General features: G+C 47.4%; 2 protein-coding genes across 3 annotated transcripts; both read left to right on the top strand.

The window, feature by feature from the left end:
* The first annotated feature begins 5,088 nt into the window (after positions 1–5,088).
* On the top strand, positions 5,089–9,004 carry LOC127342394 (octanoyltransferase LIP2p, chloroplastic). Of its 2 annotated transcripts, none has more exons than XM_051368349.2 (5): positions 5,089–5,519; positions 6,733–7,037; positions 7,306–7,570; positions 7,999–8,149; positions 8,233–9,004. In XM_051368349.2, the coding sequence occupies exons 2-5, from the start codon at positions 6,856–6,858 to the stop codon at positions 8,523–8,525; spliced, it is 891 nt and encodes a 296-aa protein (XP_051224309.1). In that variant the 5' UTR covers positions 5,089–5,519; positions 6,733–6,855; the 3' UTR covers positions 8,526–9,004. The 2 variants fall into 2 exon arrangements, with proteins under 2 accessions (XP_051224309.1, XP_051224301.1); XM_051368341.2 differs by having other exon boundaries at positions 5,089–5,523.
* LOC139831288 (uncharacterized) lies at positions 6,083–6,409 on the top strand. The gene has a single exon (XM_071820597.1). The coding sequence runs from the start codon at positions 6,083–6,085 to the stop codon at positions 6,407–6,409; it is 327 nt and encodes a 108-aa protein (XP_071676698.1).
* Positions 9,005–19,758: the final 10,754 nt, after the last annotated feature.

Below are 19,758 nucleotides of genomic sequence, written 5' to 3'. Positions count from 1 at the left end.
CAGGATTATTTTTTTTGAGAACCCGCAACAGCGTGCGTGTCATTGTATTAAGCTGACAAGAAACGCCAAGAATGGCTACAACACCACACATGCCTTTTGGCTTACAACACACTCCTACAACACCGACGCCCAAGCACACCTTGCCCAACCTCAACCCAAGAATGGCGAGGCGGCGGGGCATAGAGTCTCCAAACCGCGTCACAACCAACTCCAACAACACGACCAACTTCCCAAGCTGCGCCCAGACCAACGTACCACATCATACGCCTAGAAGATGAAGCGCACGATTGGCAGGGTGTGGCCAAAACTTGGGAATGGATCGACAAGCGCGTTGGTGATGGCGTACATTGCGCTCCAGAGACTCACACCTTGAGCAGTAGCAGACACCGGCGAGGCTACCATCACCGAGAGCCATCCCTCGCAGCCAAAACAGCGCCTTCAAGAAGGGGACGACGCTGCTGCGCCGCCGCTGCCCGGTCCGGCAAGTCAGACCTAGGGTTTCCCCTGGCGTCGAGGGTAGAAATGGTTAGGACCCAAAACCACGCCTCCAAGGAGGGAGATGGCACCCACAGGTGTCACCGTGGTCCGCAACGGAAGAACCGAGCAGGGTTTTCACCCGGGCCAAAGACCGCCCAACGGCAAGATGGGGACGCGCCAAATGCCGGCCTGAACCACCGTAGCAGGAGGCAATTAGGGGTCGACGGAGAAGGGCGAAACGCACCAAAAGCCACCGCAGCAGCCACCGCTCGCCGGACCGAGACCGAGATGGTCAGATCGGGGCAAGAGGCACACCGCCGCAACCGGAGCAACAGCTCCGTCCACCACCGACACTAGAGGACGGACGGCCACCACGACGACCGCCGACGAGATCCCAGCCCGCCGTCGCCTGGCCGGCCGCTGGCACCACCACGGAGCCCAGCAACCGACGCCGAAGGCGCCACCGCGCAAGCCCGCCACCATAGCCCAGATCTACAGGCCCGCACAGGCCCAGATGGGCTTAGCGGGCTGGAGCTCACAGCCATGGCAACGGGGGGGCCTCCACCGCAGGGAGGCCACGCCACCCACCAGCCGACGCCATGGCGCGCTCACCATCGAGCTCCGCAGCGCCTCGCCGCCGAACGTCGCCGGGAACCATGCCGCCGCCGCCAGAGGAGCAAACGCCACCACCGCGCGAAGGAGAAGGCCCCCCACCGCTGCCGTCGCTGCCTGGGCTTCGCCCGGTGGGTCCTTCGGCGGCGGCGGAGGAGGAGGAGACAAGGTGAGGGGAGTCTGAGCGCCGGCGGCCGGGGTCGCCCCCCGTGTCGCCCAGAGCTAGGCGACGCGGGGGCTCTTTTCCGTGTCAAAACCGCTCCACCATAACCATGAATCAGGATTAGGCACGGCGATTAACACGCAAGGCACTGAGACAGCAGGTAGCGCCACCGGGAGAAGGGGGTTCAAAGTCAAGGCGAGCACGACTACAAAGGCCTGGCTGCCGGCCGTCGGCGGCGACAACCGACGGCGACGCGCCAAGTGACGCCAAACCTGCGTCGTCACCGCAGTTAATTGTGGCTGTCACCATCTCTGTGAACAAAGGAGGTCGCCACATGATCACTTGGAGAGCTCCAGCGCATTTGTGCCTGTTCCTTGAGTTGACGAGCCGATTAACTTAGCAAAATACCAGTATTAAGAAACTACGTGTACGGTTTATGTAGGAGAGTATAAACACATGTGCTTAACCACTAATCAGGCCGCACGGCCGGCGCAATGCCTGCTGCTTGCCTGTGGGCTGGTTTAAACAACTACATGAGTACTATTGCTGAAGCAGATAGCACCTTGGTTTTTGTGTTGCTGTATCCAACTGTTGCTGTATGCTTGTCTACATGTGTACGCTTGCAACCCATTCTGCAACTTGCGACTGATATCATCTTGGTTTCCTCGCTTCCTGTATCGTATCCATGTGTCTTGCTATATGGTACTCCCATATTGGTTTCAAATCGGCTCTTTCATTATGGCAGTATTCCAATGAAATCGGAAGTTTTCAAAGTTCTAGAGATCTGCATATTGTCAATCGCATGTGCAATCTAAAAGGAAAATATATTTTCTGGTCTCCAAGCTAGTGACAAAGTATATGTTTGGTGTAGTAACTTTGACACGTTCAAAACACCGAACGATGATTCAGATAGGTAGCTCTTCAACACCGCATATAGGGTCACCAACTCACCATTGGAGACGTTTTGCAGGCGTCATTTGGTTATCCTCGTGGCTGGATGACTCGGCGCCCCAATATATCGCCCCAAATGTTTATAAAGCATCTAGATTTAAGAAGCGTGTGGTTCATGTCGCCCTCGCTAACCTCAAGTGGGTCTTAGATTTATCTATGCAATTCACATGACAACTTTGCAAGTGCGCCCTTGAGATGGCACGACACATCCTGCTTGAGATGGCTGCCGTGTCTTCGCTCTCATGCCCTCATCTACTGAGCTCCGGCCACCACACAAGAATGCCTAAATCCACTCCGAAAGGGCTTAGGACTGTCATCCCACTTATTTCCTGGGAAATATGGTAGGAGACGAGCGCTCAAGCCTTGTTGTTGACCTCAACCACCCCTACGTTGGATCACGGTCCCTATGACGGGGGCCACTCCCATTCAACGAGGTTGCAGACACATAGGTGGCTGACCGCAACGTGTTTGGCGGAATGACCTCTGGTGTCAGCCCCTACGCATTATGGGAACCAAGGAATTGTAGGTTTTATGTGCATAACATGATCATAGTCTTATGTACGACTTGTGCTTGTGTGCACAAAATGATGATGTCACCATCTTGGATGAAATGATCCATGATGAAACTGTGGCAGCCTTTGTTGACACACGAAATGAAAAATATGAATGGGAGCCCATCACAACCAATCAATGTTGAGACCGGTCAGAAGTTCACGAGAAGGAATAGGAGCTGAGGCCCAAACTTGTAAGAAACAAAAGATCATTTGGAGCACTCTCACCAAGGGCGGCCATGGAAGCATCATAGATGTAGATGGGTCGGTGCCCTCCTTGGCAGCGGTAGGGGAGGAGGGGGCACCGGGAACAAGAAGGCAAAGTCCACAAGGGATACGATGACATCACCAGAGATGGTGCAAGCATCGACTGGAAAATGCCTCGCCAACGTCTCATCAAACTCGATCTTGAGATAACAAAAGAACGATGCAAGGTGGGAAAGATTTGCGGTGAATAAAAAGGAAGATGACTTCATGATCTTGACAGCCGATATGTTGAACATGGTCCAGAAGCGAAAGCGTGCTATTTGATATATCGTCAGCTCAACTTGCAGGAAATGAGTATGCTAGTGCGCCGATTGCGTCAGAAGAGCCAACACGGGTAGCAATGGAAGTGCCAACATCTTTCATTTGATTTCTATGCTACCTATGTGGTGTTGTCATATGTGTGGCCGGACTTGGTCGCATTTTGGTGGCCAAGACTTTGAACTTATGTATATTTTTATATGTGTTAGTTTGCGTAATTTGAAAAAAAAATGCAGAAACAGGTCAAAACTTATTGGGGGCACCATATTGGCAGACTAGCTAGGTGCAGCCTCCCCCAATATGCCGACACAATGGGTCGGCGCTCCAACTAGCACAAATCCGACTCTACTGGTGGGCGGTGTATTGGGGGAACGAATGAAGATGCTCTAAGCATTGCATAAAAATTCCATTATTTCAAAAAAAAGTTCATTTTAAATCTTGAACTTGTAGAGGTTTGTTACAACAAATCATGCACTTTAAATCTCAGGAAATGGGCTTGGATCGTCTTTCCTCACTCCGAGACTTGGATGTCCTTTGGGGTCCTGAAATCTGATAGATACCAAGGAGGGCTTGCCTGTTTCGCCGCAAAACCTACGTGTAAGGTCTTGCAGTGCCGCGTAAAAGAGCAAATTGAGAAACTAAAAAGAATAAGCCAGGTTTATCTGTATTGCACGAGTAGCCCAAGGTGACACTTTCCTCTTCTTTTTTCCATCCCTGAAGTGAAATTTGCTTCATCACCCTATTCCTGCTTTATCTTAACTTCTCAAATCTTACAGGCTAGCATGCTCTGCTCCACCACTGTTGCTATATGTACAGAAGTTGGGAAAATCTGGAAGGATGTCAGGCACCTCAAATCTGGCATTTTCACACAAATTAGCTGCTCAGTACTTTGTCTTGCTTCTGAATCCTAACAGGGCTGCCTCAGTGCCAGGTACTGCTATGATCCTTCTGTCTTCGGCAGCATAATGGGAACCGCTCAATACAGGTTGCATTGGTCACGCTCAACCTCAAGCCCCAGATATACGATGCATGTAGCACAGAAGCTACACCTTAGATAATGGTGTATTTCTCCTACAGAGTGATGCAAATGTAATTCTTCTATCTTTGAAATTATGTCTTCATTTATCTTTCCTATGAACTCTGTACATGTTCCCGCTAAGTTGTTTGAACCTTAGATTTCTTGGGTTTCATGCTGAATTACTCTGTAGGATTGGATGATTCCTGAAACCATGGGGGTCCAATCCTCCCGTTACAGAAGTTGCGTTCCGCCGGCAGGCAACATCCATCCACTGCAGCAGCACATATTAAGTGGCAGCTATCTTCTCAGCAATCCTGCCACCAGTTTTTGAAGTATTGACGATTTCACCGGCCGCCATTTTAAAAAGTTCAGAGATGTCACCTACACAAGACATTTCAAGTGCAGCCGTCGCTCCTCAGGCATGTTGACCAGGTGACCAGCAAGGCATGGTCGCATGGAGGCTCCAAGGCCACGACGGTCACGACGTTCCCTGCAGGCGTCTGCGCCTTCATATCTGCACCTCCCGCTCGCTAACTGACAGGACTGAAGGCCGAGTCTAAGGGTACACGCCAATCATGCTATCCGCTCGGTCCTCTCCATGATTCCAGTGTACCATCATAGATTTCCTCCTTATCGAAAAATCATAGATTTCCTGGCATGGATCATCAATCACATAGATAAGCGTCTCAAGTGAGAAATATCTGGGACGCCCTTCAAAGTGCTTGCATGAATCTGAAATTCTGAATACCCCAAATGATACAGAAGGTATCCAGGAAAGAATCCATCTCTCTGCGCATGGAAGCCGAGCCAGCAGCAGAAGATGTAACACTGGACAGTTGGCCGTCGCCGCTGGTTCAACTTTTTGGGCTGACTAGCGCCTAGGCTGCTCGTGTGGTGTACGGCCTGGCCATTCTGTTTACTCGTTTCTCTCTCAAGCTCGAAAAGAACTCAATTTGCAGGACATCCGCCTCCGCCGCCTGCATCGTGCTCCATCCACCCCCCCGACCCCGAATCGAATCCAGCTCCAGCTCCAGCTCCAGCCACCGCTGCCGCCCCACCGCCCTCCTCCGCCCCCCCGTCCCGCCGCCACCGGGGCCAGACGAGAGCGCATCAAATCATCCGGGAAGGAAGGAAGCACACTAGGATGGATTATCCCTAGCTGGCTAGGCGCACGGCGTAATGCAAAGCGACCGCAGCCGCTACCCAACGGATCAAGCAGCAGGTAGGTAGGTGACTGCTCGCGTCGCGTCCTCCCCGATCCATCTCCCTGCCCCCGCTGATGCTGATAATTTTCTTTCTGCTTTTACTAGTAAGTAATCTCGATTTCTTCGTCTGTGCTGGACTCATGTTTGGTTCCATCTTCTATGATCGCATCGGTCGTCGCTGCGCTGTAGCGTGCCGCTGCTTCGGTTCCCCTCCCCCTTTTTTCTTTGGTTGGGACGCCCGCATGGGATAGTAGGTTGCCGCCCAGCTGTTCGTTGGATTGTCCGCGAGACTCGCCGATTATACCGATTACTACTGCTACTAACTAGCTGTCTTCTCTCATCGCGCGGAAGCCCCTGCTCGATTCCATTCCGCCTTACCCGAACAAGCAATGTCAGTCCTCGCTGCTACTAGATTATGATGAAATGTCAAAATACTATGAAATGAAAAATTCATGTGTACATCTTCATATGCTACACCTGGCTTGCTTGCCTGGATAGATGTTGGACGAGCGAGCGGTTGGCGCGTCGGGGATTACCCCACGCAACATGTTGCCCGCTGTGTGACCAGTCCGTTGAGACTATGGCGCACATCCTAACCGGATGCTCCTTCTCTACGACCATTTGGTTCAAGGTCCTATCGTGGATTCGATCCACCGCTAAGCCTCCCATGCTTGAGGGTGACTTCGCGGAGTGGTGGTCGCTAGTGGCGCAGACCGCCCCTCGCCAGTTGCGTAAAGGACCTTCGTCGCTCATCATGCTCACGGCGTGGTGGATTTGGAAGCACAGGAACGCTGCGGTCTTTGACAACGCGCATCCCTCGGTGACCTCCTTACTTAGCGACATCAAGGATGAGGCGCGTCAATGGGCGGACGCGGGTGCCCGGAGGCTTCGCCAACTTCTCCCCTAGATTAGGTCTTTTGGGTTGAGTTGTACGGCGTGGGGTGGTCCTCTTTTGGACTTGTACATACAAACCTTTTTATTTATCAATGCATCGAAACGCAAGGCTTTTGCGTTTTCGCGAAAAAACATGCTACACGCGCACAAAATCTTTCCATACAAATATCGTCTTGTTGCTTGGGATATAGTAAAGGCTTTACTTAGTTTTTACTTTTTACGTCGATCGTAAAAATAGATTTTACACGAAACTGTATGTATCGCAAATAGATTATCGAGATGTACAAGCTAATTTTTTTGTTGAAATTATTTAATAATTTAAATTATATCTTTTAGGTGGAGGGAGCTGGTATACCCGGAAGTTTTGGTAACTAATCAGGTGTAGTTCTTCTAGTAAGTATCAGCCGTTCGATTTCGGGTGCCGATCCACTCGAGAGCACGCTTACCTTGCCGCCCGCCATGGTGGTCTCCGCCCCTCTCTGCCATGGCTTCCTGCCCTTTTCCGCAGCTGCCAAGGGATCCTCTGCGTGCTCCAGGAGGCGGAGGCTGGTCCTCGGCGCCGGCTGCCACTCCAGTCCAGTCGCTGCCGCGGCGACAGACGCGGCCCCGGTGGCCAATGCCGCCCGCGTCGCCAGGAGGAGGTAAAAGCTTGCTTTGTTTAGCCCAATGCTTTCTTGATTTGGTGCTACTACTGATTTTGGGCGTGAGGTTGCACAAACGCAGTTGAGCACAAATAAATCTGGATTGTTGTTCTGCACAACACTGGCCATGATCTATTTACAAGATATAGCTCTAAATAATCTATGTAGCATCAGTCTTGCCGTCTGAATTGACACCTGAACCGAAGCTGTGAGCATTGACGTACGGTGTTCATCATGGTGGATGACACTCCCTGTATTCATTCTTCAGGTGCGAATGCTTCGATCTCCATCAGCAGATAGTTCCTTTCGCTGAATCGTGGGCTAGGCAGAAGTCCATTGTTAAGAGGAGGAAAGGGCTGGTGGACAGCAACGAGGATCACACGGACACCTTGATCGCCCTGCAACATCCACCCGTTTATACGTTGGGCACCGGCAGAAACGAGGAGTTCCTCCATTTCGATGTAGGATATTCTCCTTATGAGGTTCATCGTATTGACCGTGGCGGGGAGGTGACATATCATGGTCCTGGACAGGTACTCATTACAACCTCTGTTCACTAATATAAGACGACGATTTGGAAAGCTAGGAGTAGTGAAGTTTGATGTATCGTGTGTCTGAAAGTGTAACTCGCATAGTTCTACTTCAGTCTGGTGCTGTGTTTCTTGCATATCTGCCTACTGTTTCCAACTTTTTTTTCTGTTTCATGGTAGGCAGATCTTAAGCCTCAAATTAAAGTAAAGAATCACCCAACAGGGATTTCAGTGACATTTTTCTGTTAAAGGAACCTATGGATCCTTTGAAGGAAGAACAGTGATCATTAGCTTGTGATGTACCCGATTCTCTTGAATTTCTGTTCCCTTCTTGAATTTCAATTCTCCTGGAATTCCAGATCTTCTTGAATTTCTTTTGTAGCTTAACACTACATGTTTTTCTTACAGTCAATTATTTTTTGCTTCTTTAGCTTGTCATGTACCCGATTATCAATTTGCGGTATCACGAGTTGGATCTTCATTGGTACCTTAGGTCACTGGAAGACGTGATCATCCGTGCCCTTCACTCCGCATTTTCTATTAAGGCGTCAACAGTAAAAGGCCTCACTGGTGTCTGGATTGGTATGTTACCATCTTTTTGGATACCGCAAAGTGTTTTATCATGCCATCACTTATCTCTTTGTTAACTTAGCTTTCCTCTCCAGGGGATCAGAAAGTTGCAGCTATTGGAATCCATTGCTCACGATACATAGTATATCATGGCCTAGCTCTAAACGTCACAACCGACTTAGCCCCTTTTGAACGTATCGTTCCCTGTGGCATAAAGGACCGTCGCGTTGGGAGCATTAAGGACATATTACAGAGGAATTCCAATGGAAGGGAACTTAATGATGCAGAACTGATGGATATAGCTTACGAGTCCTTGATCAAAGAGTTTGCTGAGATTTTCCAGCTCTCTCTGGAACCCAGCACTGATTTGTACCTTCAGCCAAAGTAATAATGTTATCAATTAACTGTGGGGATACATTGCTAGAGTATCGGAACCACACTTCACCGAAGAAGTCGGGCACAAACACAAGCATATTGTAGCAGCGGCAGGCTAGCTTTATTCGAAACTGCAATCTCCTCCAGTCCAATATAGTTGCAGAACTAGCGATACGGGTGCATGAATTCAGGCCTTTGCGTCACCTGCAGATTCAGTCACAGGAAACGTTTCAGCAAACCTGAGAGTTGTTTGTGGCGCTGGGCAGAAGAGAATGATTGTTGCTAAGCATGCGGTGCGATTGGTCATTGAACCCACCACTGCAAACATCGTAAGAGCAAGAAGGGACTACCTTGAGTCCTTGACAGAACTTAAAGTTGTTCGGCCTTTCTTTGAAAGACTTCTTGAATTTGAATCGCCTTTCTAAGCCTCCTGATCCATATCTAGCCATTTTTTCCGTATTACAGTAAAATAACATTTAAACATTGCAGAAATTGGACTCCTTTGATACTGCAAATTTCAGTCCGAAGATGTGTACTTTTGGTTGACTAGTTATTCCTGGAAACTGAAAAAAACAATATTAGTATGATTCGCCTCTTCTGTCAATCTTTTCATCTCGTATTGTACTCTAATTGCTAGCCGTCAGGTAACGAGAGGGCGAATGTTTTCTGTAGCAGCATCACTTCGGCGTCCAAAATTGTAAAAATACGGGTCACGTGTTCTGGCGATGATCGCGAGAGATGTTTGTTTATCGTCAGGTAAGGCAAATGTTTGTTCAGAACTGTAGCAGTGTCACTTAGGTGCCCAAAAATAACAACAATGTGTGTCAGGCTGTATTGACGAACGATCGCGTGCGTCTGCACTCATGTGATCATACATGTCCTACATGGTCTGGCCGAATTTAATTCTTAAGGAGATTAACAATCCGATCATTCAAATGTGGGGTGCAGTTTAACTCATATAGAACGTTTACATCATTGTAAAAATCATTCTTAGAGCATCCCAGCCGTTCGACGCCCCCGGGCGAAAATTCGGATTTAACAAACGCCGGATTGGACGTAAAAAGGGCGTGGGGGGCAATATTTTCCCAACCGCACCCCCGGCTTTCGCCCATTAGCGGCGGTAGATTCAAAATAGTGTATTCCCGCTACACAAAATAATCGCCAATGTCCGGCGATCGGATCAGCCACATTCCGGCGATCGAAACTAGACGACTACAGGCTCATCAGCGGTCCCGTCCTGAGCAACGACGTCTGGCGCGGCATCGGGCGATGCAGGCGAGATGGCATGGGCTCTCCGGACGGATGAAAGGCCTAATCCGGACGAAAACGAGAAACCGGGGACGCGGCTCGGCCATTTTCATCCATCCGGATGGAAAAAAAAAACGTCCTGAGAGGCTCGTCGGGGAGACGGCTGGAGATACTCTTAAAACACTATCGTCTGTCGACAAGAGAGAGACTGAAAAAATTCTAGCACGAGGTTATTATATTCTAGCACGAGTCGCCAGCCAAGAACAAATGTTAGTCCGGAACTGTATCGGCATCACTCAGGCGACCAAATTGTTTATACAATACGGGTCACTTGTGTTGACAATGATTACGAGAGATGGATGTATAGAGGCCGTTGGCGTGTATCTACACTCATCTGGTCATCCCTGTCCTACATTTTAGACGGAAGGCTCGAATTGAGCCCGGCTTTGAATTAACAAAGCCATCAACCGGCTAGGAGTTACACCGAGAGTTATAACACACACGCGTCAAGCGCACACCACATATCACAACAAAGGACAACACATAGAGTAAAGCCGAAGCACCCTTTGATCCATGAAGAGGGAGCCTTGTCGTTTGTTGCACCGGAGCGATCGCGACCGTATCCACGCCAACGCACCTCCACCGCACCAAGAAATGCACACAAGGGGAACTCAACGACGGGCTGGCCATCTAGCAGAGCTTGAGGAACCAAAGGAGGGGGGGGGGGGGGGTCTTGCGGCGACGCCTCCAAGAAGGTGAATGGCGCAAGAATGCGTCATCCTCGACGGCAGAGACAGAAGACCTGCAAAGTTTTCACCTAGACCCGAGAACCACCACCCATGGAGCTCGGGCTAGGTCCAGACCAAACATACAACATCATCCCCTAGCGTTGGGATAGACACACCGGCAACAGCTGCGACCAGACGCCGACCTAGCCGAGCCCCCCAAGGCGCTAGGAAGGAAGTCAGCTACCGCAGCGAACCGTGTAAAAGTAGCCAAGCCGACGTTGCAATAGGGCTGCGACACCAGCAAGAGGACACACGGTGCTCCACAGGACACTGCTAGAGAAGCTTACACGAAGTGAGGCCTCCAAGGGGCAAACTGAGGCGGAGGGACGAAATCCATCATTTCAATCAGGGGGGCCATCGTCGGGACGCCTTCAACAAGGGAACGACACCCGCAGGTGACACCGTCACCGGCGCAGGCCAGAGCCATGCGCAACTTTCGCCGAGGTCCAAACCTAGATAGAAATTCCGGACGCCGTCGCGAGGACGCAGAATGAACAAGGCGGAGATCACAACCGCGCCTCCAACCTAAGTCGCGCTATGAGCTAGCCCCAGCTAGATTCATCCGCAGAAAACACGTGTTGGCTGACAGAATCCGACCAAACCCAGATCTAGACGTGGAATGGCTGTCCTACATGGAATGGCTAAACTCGATTTTTAAACGGAATTAACATCGTTCGCTGTCATTCAAATGCTGGTTAATGTATTTATTTATACCGCTATAAAAGTGACGGTGTTGACAGGACAGACAAACAAACACACAAAAAATGGCTAATTTCAGTGCTTCCAGTACTTTCACCGAGATACAATGCATGGCTAATTTCAGCGCTTCCAGTACGTCCAAAAATTGTAAGAATATCGGTTACGTGTGCTGACAGTCATCACGAGAGATGTTTGTTTATCGTCAGGTAACGAGGGTGAATTTTGTTCAGAACTGTAGCAGCATCACTTTGGCGTCCAAAAATTGCAAAATATTGGTCACGTGTGTTGACGATGATTGCGAGAGATCTACAGGGACGTGCCCTGCCCGCCGTTGGCGTGCGTTTGCTGCACTCATGTGATCATGCCTGTCGTACATGGCTGTTTGGCCGTAGTCGATTATTGAAGGAGATTAACAATCCGATCATTCAAATGTGGGGTGCGGTTTATGGCACACACACAACTAATGTGTTGGTCGTTGTAAATTATTAAGACATCAGTCTATAGCGAGTAAAAAAAAAGTGTGTGTGTGTGTCAATTGATAAGAGAGAGCTGAAAACCCTTACAGATGATGAGTGTGTGTTGACTCTCTTTTTTAAAAAATAATGTAATGATACATATTTTTTTTATAAAAGGGGTTATATTACTCCGAAGTTTAGTGTCAATGTTATTGACTGCAAATTGATTACGAGGATACTGCAGAATCCTTTTCAGCATGGTGTTCTGGAAGAAGAGGTTTATATGCACCAGCCTCCTGGATTTACTGTCGTGGATCATCCTAATCATCTATGTCGCCTGGTCAGATGCTCTACAACCTCAAGCAAGCTCCTCATGCATGGCATGCACGCTTTGGTTCTGCTCTTCGTGCTCATGGGTTTATTCCCTCTACAACAGACACATCTTTGCTTCTGCTTTAAAGCCTAGAGATCACTATGTAACTTCAAATTTATGTCGATGACATCATTCTGGTCAGAATGTTACTACTATTGTTGATCGCTTTGTCTCTTTTCTTCGTACTGAGTTTGTTGCGAAGGATCTGGGTAAATTGCACTACTTCCTTGGATTGAAGGTCACTCATGATGATATTGGTTTGTCTCTCTCTCAGAACAAGTACTCTCTTGACTTGCTTTGGCGTGCTGGTACGCTGGAGTGCAAGTTTGCCACTACTCTTATGTCTCCCTGTGATTAGCTCTCAACTGTTAATGGTACACTGTTGTCTTCCGAGGATGCTATTGAGCACCGCCGTGTTGTTGGGAGTCTGCCGTATTTGACACTTATCAGACTAGATATCTCCTATGTTGTGAACCGTGTGGTCCAGTATCCTCCGTCACCCAGGGATACTCATTGGTCAGTTGTGAAGCATGTCTTGCCTTAAGTTTGCCACATGGTGAACTATGGTCTTCGCCCCTTCATTCTGCTCCTTCAGGCTTACTTTATGTGTTCTCTGATGCGGATTGGGCTGGCTGTCATGATGATCATCGATCGGCGGGGGATATGCAGTTTTATTTGGTCCTAATCTGATCACCTAGAGTGCTCACAAGCAAGCTACAATGTCTCGCAATAATACTGAAGCTGAATACAAAGTTTTCGCCAATGCTACAGCTGAGCTCGATCATCTCTGTACAGTCTCTGTTACGATAGCTGCGGGTCTCGCAAACTCATCCTCCTGTTCTTTCGTGTGATAACATCGCCGCTACCTACCAGTCATCCAATCCAATCTTCCATGTCGGAACTAAACACATTGAAGTTGACTGTCACTTTGTGAGGGAATGTGTTGCGCGGAAGCTACTTCAGATCAAGTTTGTCTCTTCGAAAGATCAACTTGCTGACATCTTCACCAACCCAATGTCTTTGCCACGGTTAACATTGAGGAAGGGTGTTAGACTGCATATATCCTAGCTTATGTATTGCACCTGTATTCGTGCATTTGTGTACACTATAAATATAAACCAACGGTAACCCTATTAGGCTATTAGGGTGTCTAGCCTATTCCCCGGAACTCATTGTCTCACAGGGATGGAGGGTATTGGTGTGGAACTGGCCGAAGGCGGAGTCTGTGGCCGTGATTTAGCCGGCATCGGTAGGGAGTGGAATCGGATGGGCCACGTGTGTGTGACGGTTAGTGGCAGTTGGACCGTGTGCGGTTGTAACACCCCAAATTTCAATAAAAAGAAAGTTAGAGAATTCCAGAAAGCAAAATTTCAAACCAACAAAAACTTCTTCTTTTGCATATAGTACCATGCATAGGACTTGTGCATTTGAGTGATATGCCATGAGGATTGCTTTTACTTGTATTTGATATGCTCTAAAACCCTAGTGTGATCATATGGAGATCACCAACCAAATAAATCAAAGAGGGAGAAATTCCATAAAATGCAAAACCCTAAAAACCCTCACATATGCTCTATGGCATTTTTATAAATTTTGACCCTAGACCTATTTGGTCTTCACCATTAGTTGAGTAATGTTATTAAACACTTACTACAACTTTTGGAATCAAAGATTCACAATTCAAATGGATTTCAAACACAAATCCCACTCACATATGATAATGGTCAATTTTGACAATTCTAGTCTGATCACCACTTTGAGCCCTTGCCATTCATTTTTCCCAAACCAACTCTTGCTAACTCTTTGCACCATTTCAAAGTCAACATCAAGGTGAACAACTTTGATGAAGATCATCATGCCAAATTCATCTTGGATCATGAGCTATGCTCACCCAAAGTCCCAACTTTTTAACATATGGAACATTCTACACTTAGCCATTTTGGCCAACTTTTGATTTCTAATTTTTCCACCACCACCTCAAAACCTCTCTGGTCATTTACAACTAATATCAACACTCACTTTTCAAATACATTCACCATTTGAATTATTTCAAATTTGGACAATTTGGCAAATTCCAAATTCGGGCACTATTTACACACTATAGCAAATAGTGATCTAACCCAACAAATCTACCCTAACCTACACCATTTGGTCCCCTGGTCCCCTCTCACTCTCAATGCAGCATAGAAACCCTAGTGGTGCATGCATAGCATGCATGCACACACCATGCCGGCCATGGCACCACCTTGCCGAGCCTCCCCTCTCTCCCTTGCTCTCCAACCCTGGCCACCTTGCCCTAGCTCGCCACCTCGCTCCTCTACTTCGTCTAGCACCAACAGAAGCCAGGTAGATGCCCTAGCTACGCCGGACGGCGCGCGCCCAAAACCGCCAGTATGCCGCTCGCGTCGCGACCATGCGCGCCACAGACGCTCACTGGCCGCGCGTCGCGCCACCACCTCGAGCACGCCCTGGACCCGCTCTCGACAGGTTGAGCTTGCACTCGACACCTGGAAGCCGCCAGACACGGCCAAGACCACGACCCGTGCCCGCCGCCGCCGGAGACGAAGAGGAAACCCCGCCGCGGGCGCGACAGACACGGAAGCAACGCGGCATAACCAGGCCCTCCCCGACCACGCTGTCGCCACCATTCGCCTCGCCTGGACACGTAGAGCATCCCTGCACCCTCGCCTAGCTCGCTAGACCGCCGGAGACGCCGCGCCCTTGTCGAGTTCGCCGCAGAGCCTCGGGCACTCGCTCGCATGAATTTATGGGTGGAGTATTACACTTCATTTAAACTTGTCTCACATGAATTTATGGGATGTTTGTATCTCTGGTCCAAAATCTCTTATATGAATTACTTGAGATTTAAATCAAATGTAGGGTTATTTAAATAGTATGAGGTGATCTACCTCATTTAAATCATTTTCCCAAATGATGATGATGAACATTTGACTTAGGTCAATATGAGTTCATACATGATTGTTTGAGAAATTAAATCTTAAGAAGATTTCAATGAGAGGAAATTATTTCTCAAGAACCCTATGGAAACTTGAAAGTGCATGGAGCCCCCATGTGTGGTTTTGGTAATTAATGACAATCCCTATGGACTAATGTTTGCATTGAGTTATATTTGTAGGAGTTGTCCATAGGCAATTCTTGAACCATATGTTGGCTTCAAGGTTGCAATAAGAAGAAATTGATGAAGGATATCAAGTGTCAAGTATGTCTTGAAGATGAAGATGAAGTGAGCCCTCAAGCTACTTCAAGACATCAACATGATGAAGAATGAAGAAATGAAGTGCAAGTTCAAGATGAGCCATCTCGAAGAGATCCTTTGCTTGAGTCTTGCCATCCATATGGTGATCATGGATATGTGAAGATGCGCCGAAGAAGAAGCTCTCCCATGGTGGATTATGGGGGAGCAATCCACATGGTGGTCATGGTTATGTGAAGATGCGCCGAAGAAGAAGCTCTCCCATGGTGGATTATGGGGGAGCAATCCACAAGACTTCGTCAAGCAAGCACAAGCAAGAAAGGCGTTCCATCTTGTTGAGGTCAAGATCGTCGTCATCGAGCTCAAGTGGAATGCGCAAGTATAAGGTTTGCTCTTGATAGGGTTTGTTTCTCACCGGTCTCATGGTGTAGTTGGAGACCGGTTTATAGTTTAGTTGCCGTACTATCAAGAGGGCTCTCGAGTGAGTAACTTGATCGTATCGTTCGGAGAGAGCTCAAACCTTTGCATCCTTGCATCATCTTTCTTGGTTGTTATTTGGACCTTATCCATGTGATGTTTTAGAGCTTGTGCTTATTCTCATGACAAGCTCTAGTTCATCGAAAACGGATTTCGCATAGATCACTTGTTGCGTTTTCGAGTTTGGTTCATCATCTTTCTTGGTTTTATTTGGATCTTATCCATGTGATGTTTTAGAGCTTGTGCTTATTCTCATGACAAGCTCTAGTTCATTGAGAATGGTTTTTGCATGGGCAACTTGTTGCATTTTCGAGATTGGAGGTTTTACCGGTATGTCTTTTTGAGATAGGTCAAACCTTTCTTCATTTGTTTCTATCCTCCTTTGCTGGACTATGATGTTTCTATGCATATTGTTGTAGAGCTCGTTGTTGTGATTTCAACGAGCCCAAGATCATCGAAATCGGAGTCCGGATGCAAAAGTTATGCCCGTTTTAGTTTTGGTGTTTCTGCAGTTTTCTTAGGCCGGATATTTTGGAAATATCCGGGCCGGATTATCCGGGCCGGATATTTCGGAAATATCCGGCCCCCCCGAAATCGTCTAAGGACCGGAAGAAAAGCAGCTCTGGATAGGGGCCGGATTTTTGGCCGGATTTTGTCCAGGTTTTGTCCCTGAGGCCGGATTATCCGGCCCCGGATAATCCGGCCCCAACTTGGGCCGGAATATCCGGCCCTCGTTTTTGCCCAAACGGCTCGATTTTCTTGGGGGTATAAATACCCCCTTCTTCCCTCCTTGGGCTGTGCTTCTCTCACTCTCTCTCCCCTCCATTGTTGAACTAGAGAAGCTTGCTCCATCTCTCAATCCCTCCATGATTCTTGCCCCCATTTGAGGGAAAAGAGAGGAGATCTAGATCTACATTTCTACCAATCAAATCCATCTCTTTGTGAGTGGAACTCTCTAGATCTTGATCTTGGTGTTCTTTGTGAATTCCTTTGTTCTTCCTCTCTTATTCCCCCAATAGCTTTTGTAGCTTTGTTGGAATTTGAGAGAGAAGGACTTGAGCATCTTTGTGGTGTTCTTGCCATTGCATTTGGTGCATCGGTTTGAGTTCTCCACGGTGATTCGTGGTGGTGAAAGCAAGAAGGTTGTTACTCTTGGGTTCTTGGAACCCTAGACGGACTCTAGGCCTTTGTGGCGGTTTGTTGGGAGCCTCCAATTAAGTTGTGGATGTGTGCCCCAATCTTTGTGTAAGGCCCGGTTTCCGCCTCGAAGGAAATCCCTTAGTGGAACCGTGACCTAGGCCTTTGTGGCGAGGGTCACCGGAGATTTAGGTGAGGCGCCTTCGTGGCGTTCGGTGTGTGGTGTGAGTACCGCATCTTGGGGTGAGGCCTTTGTGGCGTTGGTGTGCATCGAGCAACCACACCTCAAGGTGAGCCTCTTGTGGCGTTCGGGAGCACTAAGCAACCGCACCTCTCCACCGGAGATTAGCACTCGCAAGAGTGTGAACTCCGGGATAAATCATCGTCTCCCGCGTGCCTCGGTTATCTCTATACCCGAGCTCTTTACTTATGCACTTTACCTTGTGATAGCCATCGTGCTTGAAGTTATATATATCTTGCTATCACATACTTGCTTGTATTGCTTAGCATAAGTTGTTGGTGCACATAGGTGAACTCTTGCTTAGAATAAGTTGTTGGTGCACATAGGTGAACCATAGTATATAGGCTTTGGGCTTGACAAAGTAAACGCTAGTTTTATTCCGCATTTGTTAAGCCCATCTCGTAAAAGTTTTAAATCGCCTATTCACCCCCCCCTCTAGGCGACATCCGTGTCCTTTCAAAACTATCATTTACATATAAAATACAAAGAAGTGAATTCTATTTAAACCCCACAACCCATGCACCTAAGTAGATTATTTTGTGTGCATAGAATAGTTTGTGTGTTTATATGTGATGTATGGAATAGCCATTGAACTAGTGAGTAATTGTACTCGTATTCAAATTTAGACGGTAGCACCGGAGAGTACGCCGAAGAAGAAGGTTGCTACCAGGAGGAGGAGGAGGAACAGTTTGAGAACTACCAAGGCAAGCTAATATTCTTGCAAAGTGCAAAGCCCCTTGGGGCAAGGCACCATGTTTCTTATCTTTTCTTATATGAACCCATCCCAAGTTTTTATTTTACAAGTCTTTACTTGTTTTCTAAATGAGTTACTTTTATAGTTAACTTTGGTCAAAGTACAAGTTGGTTACTAGAGTAGTGAGTTAGTCTCTTCCAAGCAAAGCAAGATAGCACCCCTCATGAATTAGAGCTAGTGCTAATGAACTAAACTTGACTACTCTAGATGGGAACAATGTGATTTTGAAAGGATTTTGAAACCTTGGAATGATGATGCATTCCATTGAATGATTTATGAAGGTGAATGTGAACAAGAGAAGATAGTGATTTTTGATAAAACAATGGTGTTGGTTTGAATGTGATACCTTTCCAATTATTAAGTACCCCCACAATACCTGATTATAGGTAGGGCTTAACTGGAAGTTTATGCGTCTTAGTATGGGTTCCCTCTAAACAAGCGTCATCGGGGTTATGCCGAAAGCTGCCTCTACCACAAAAGAAATGATATGATATGATGCGAAATGAGGTGAATGTCCGGCCCAAGCCCTGTGCAGTTCCCAGGTTGACAGTTGGTCTTCACTGGGAGGCCAAGCTCATGGGGAGAGGTGCTCATACTAGGATTCGTAAGTGAAAGGTTATGGTTGATGATCCGCGTACTGTGATACGATGATTCGGGGAAATCCCGACGGATGAAATCAAATGTTGTGGCACAAGTGTGCAACCTCTGCAGAGTGTAAACCTATTCGAATAGCCGCGTCCACGGTTACGGACGGTTGGAAAGGCCATACAGTTTCCAATGTCATATCTTTGAAAAGGATGTTGAAAGATGATGGTGAAATGACTTGTGGTGGATTGAATTGAAATCACCACTTGAAATGGTGGGAATGACACTAATGTTCCCACTTGAGTTAGTTAGCACTTGAATAAGCTTTTCTCAAACTTTGTGAACTAAAACTAGCTTTATGCAAATAAACTAGAGCTTAGCAAACCATACTAGAATGTCTAGCACTTACATTAGTATTAGTTTGCGAGTACTCAACGTACTCACGGCTTTGTCCCTGGCTATTCAAATGGCCAGAGTATGAGGAGGACCAAGGAGATGACCAGCAGGATGCCTACGACAACTAAGCGCCTTCCGACGTCAAGCGTTGGCCTGTGAACTAGAGAGTCCTTGTATCTTACGCTTCCGCTATGTTGAACTATGAACTTGTGTTTGTTCGTTGATCAATAGATCAACTATTCGTGTAATATGGATCATGTGATTCCAAAATTGTAAGACTTATGGTTTGTAATGAATGATGACTGTGATACTTAACTATTATGCCTCGCAACAACAATATTCCTGGGATTGTGATGTATGACATAATAGGCATTCGGACTTAAAAATCCGGGTGTTGACAGCGGTGGCCTATTTACGGTTGGTGCCGTGTACTGAGCACCAACCATAAATTATGGGATGCTTGTAAAATGTTAGGTTAACATTTTGGTTGGGCATTTGTTGTAGTATGTTTTTTTTTGTCTACAAAGATGACTTATTTCGTGAGAAAATAAAAATAAATTTAACCCTTCGTTTTTTTTGACAATCAATACCGTATTTATTTATAGTAACAAATAGCACATGGTAGAGATATACGAGTTGCCTCCAACGATTACGAAATAAAATCTAAAAGATAGTAGCAAAGTTTTGATGTTTTCAAACTTTCTCTTCCCACACAATCTTGGACTTCTTAAATGTAGCTAAAGATAAATAATAAACCATAGACCTGTAAATACCGACGATGAACAATTCCGGTAACAGCATGAGCATCTTTCTTTTTCGTGTACAAGGTTGGTTGGCTAAGGGCATCTCCAACCATGCGACCCAAACGGATGCGCTGGG

The sequence above is a fragment of the Lolium perenne genome, chromosome 1 (assembly GCF_019359855.2).
Source record: "Lolium perenne isolate Kyuss_39 chromosome 1, Kyuss_2.0, whole genome shotgun sequence".
NCBI classification, from domain to species: Eukaryota; Viridiplantae; Streptophyta; class Magnoliopsida; order Poales; family Poaceae; genus Lolium; species Lolium perenne.
Note: the sequence above shows the minus strand (reverse complement) of the source record. Positions and strands in the feature narration are given on the sequence as shown.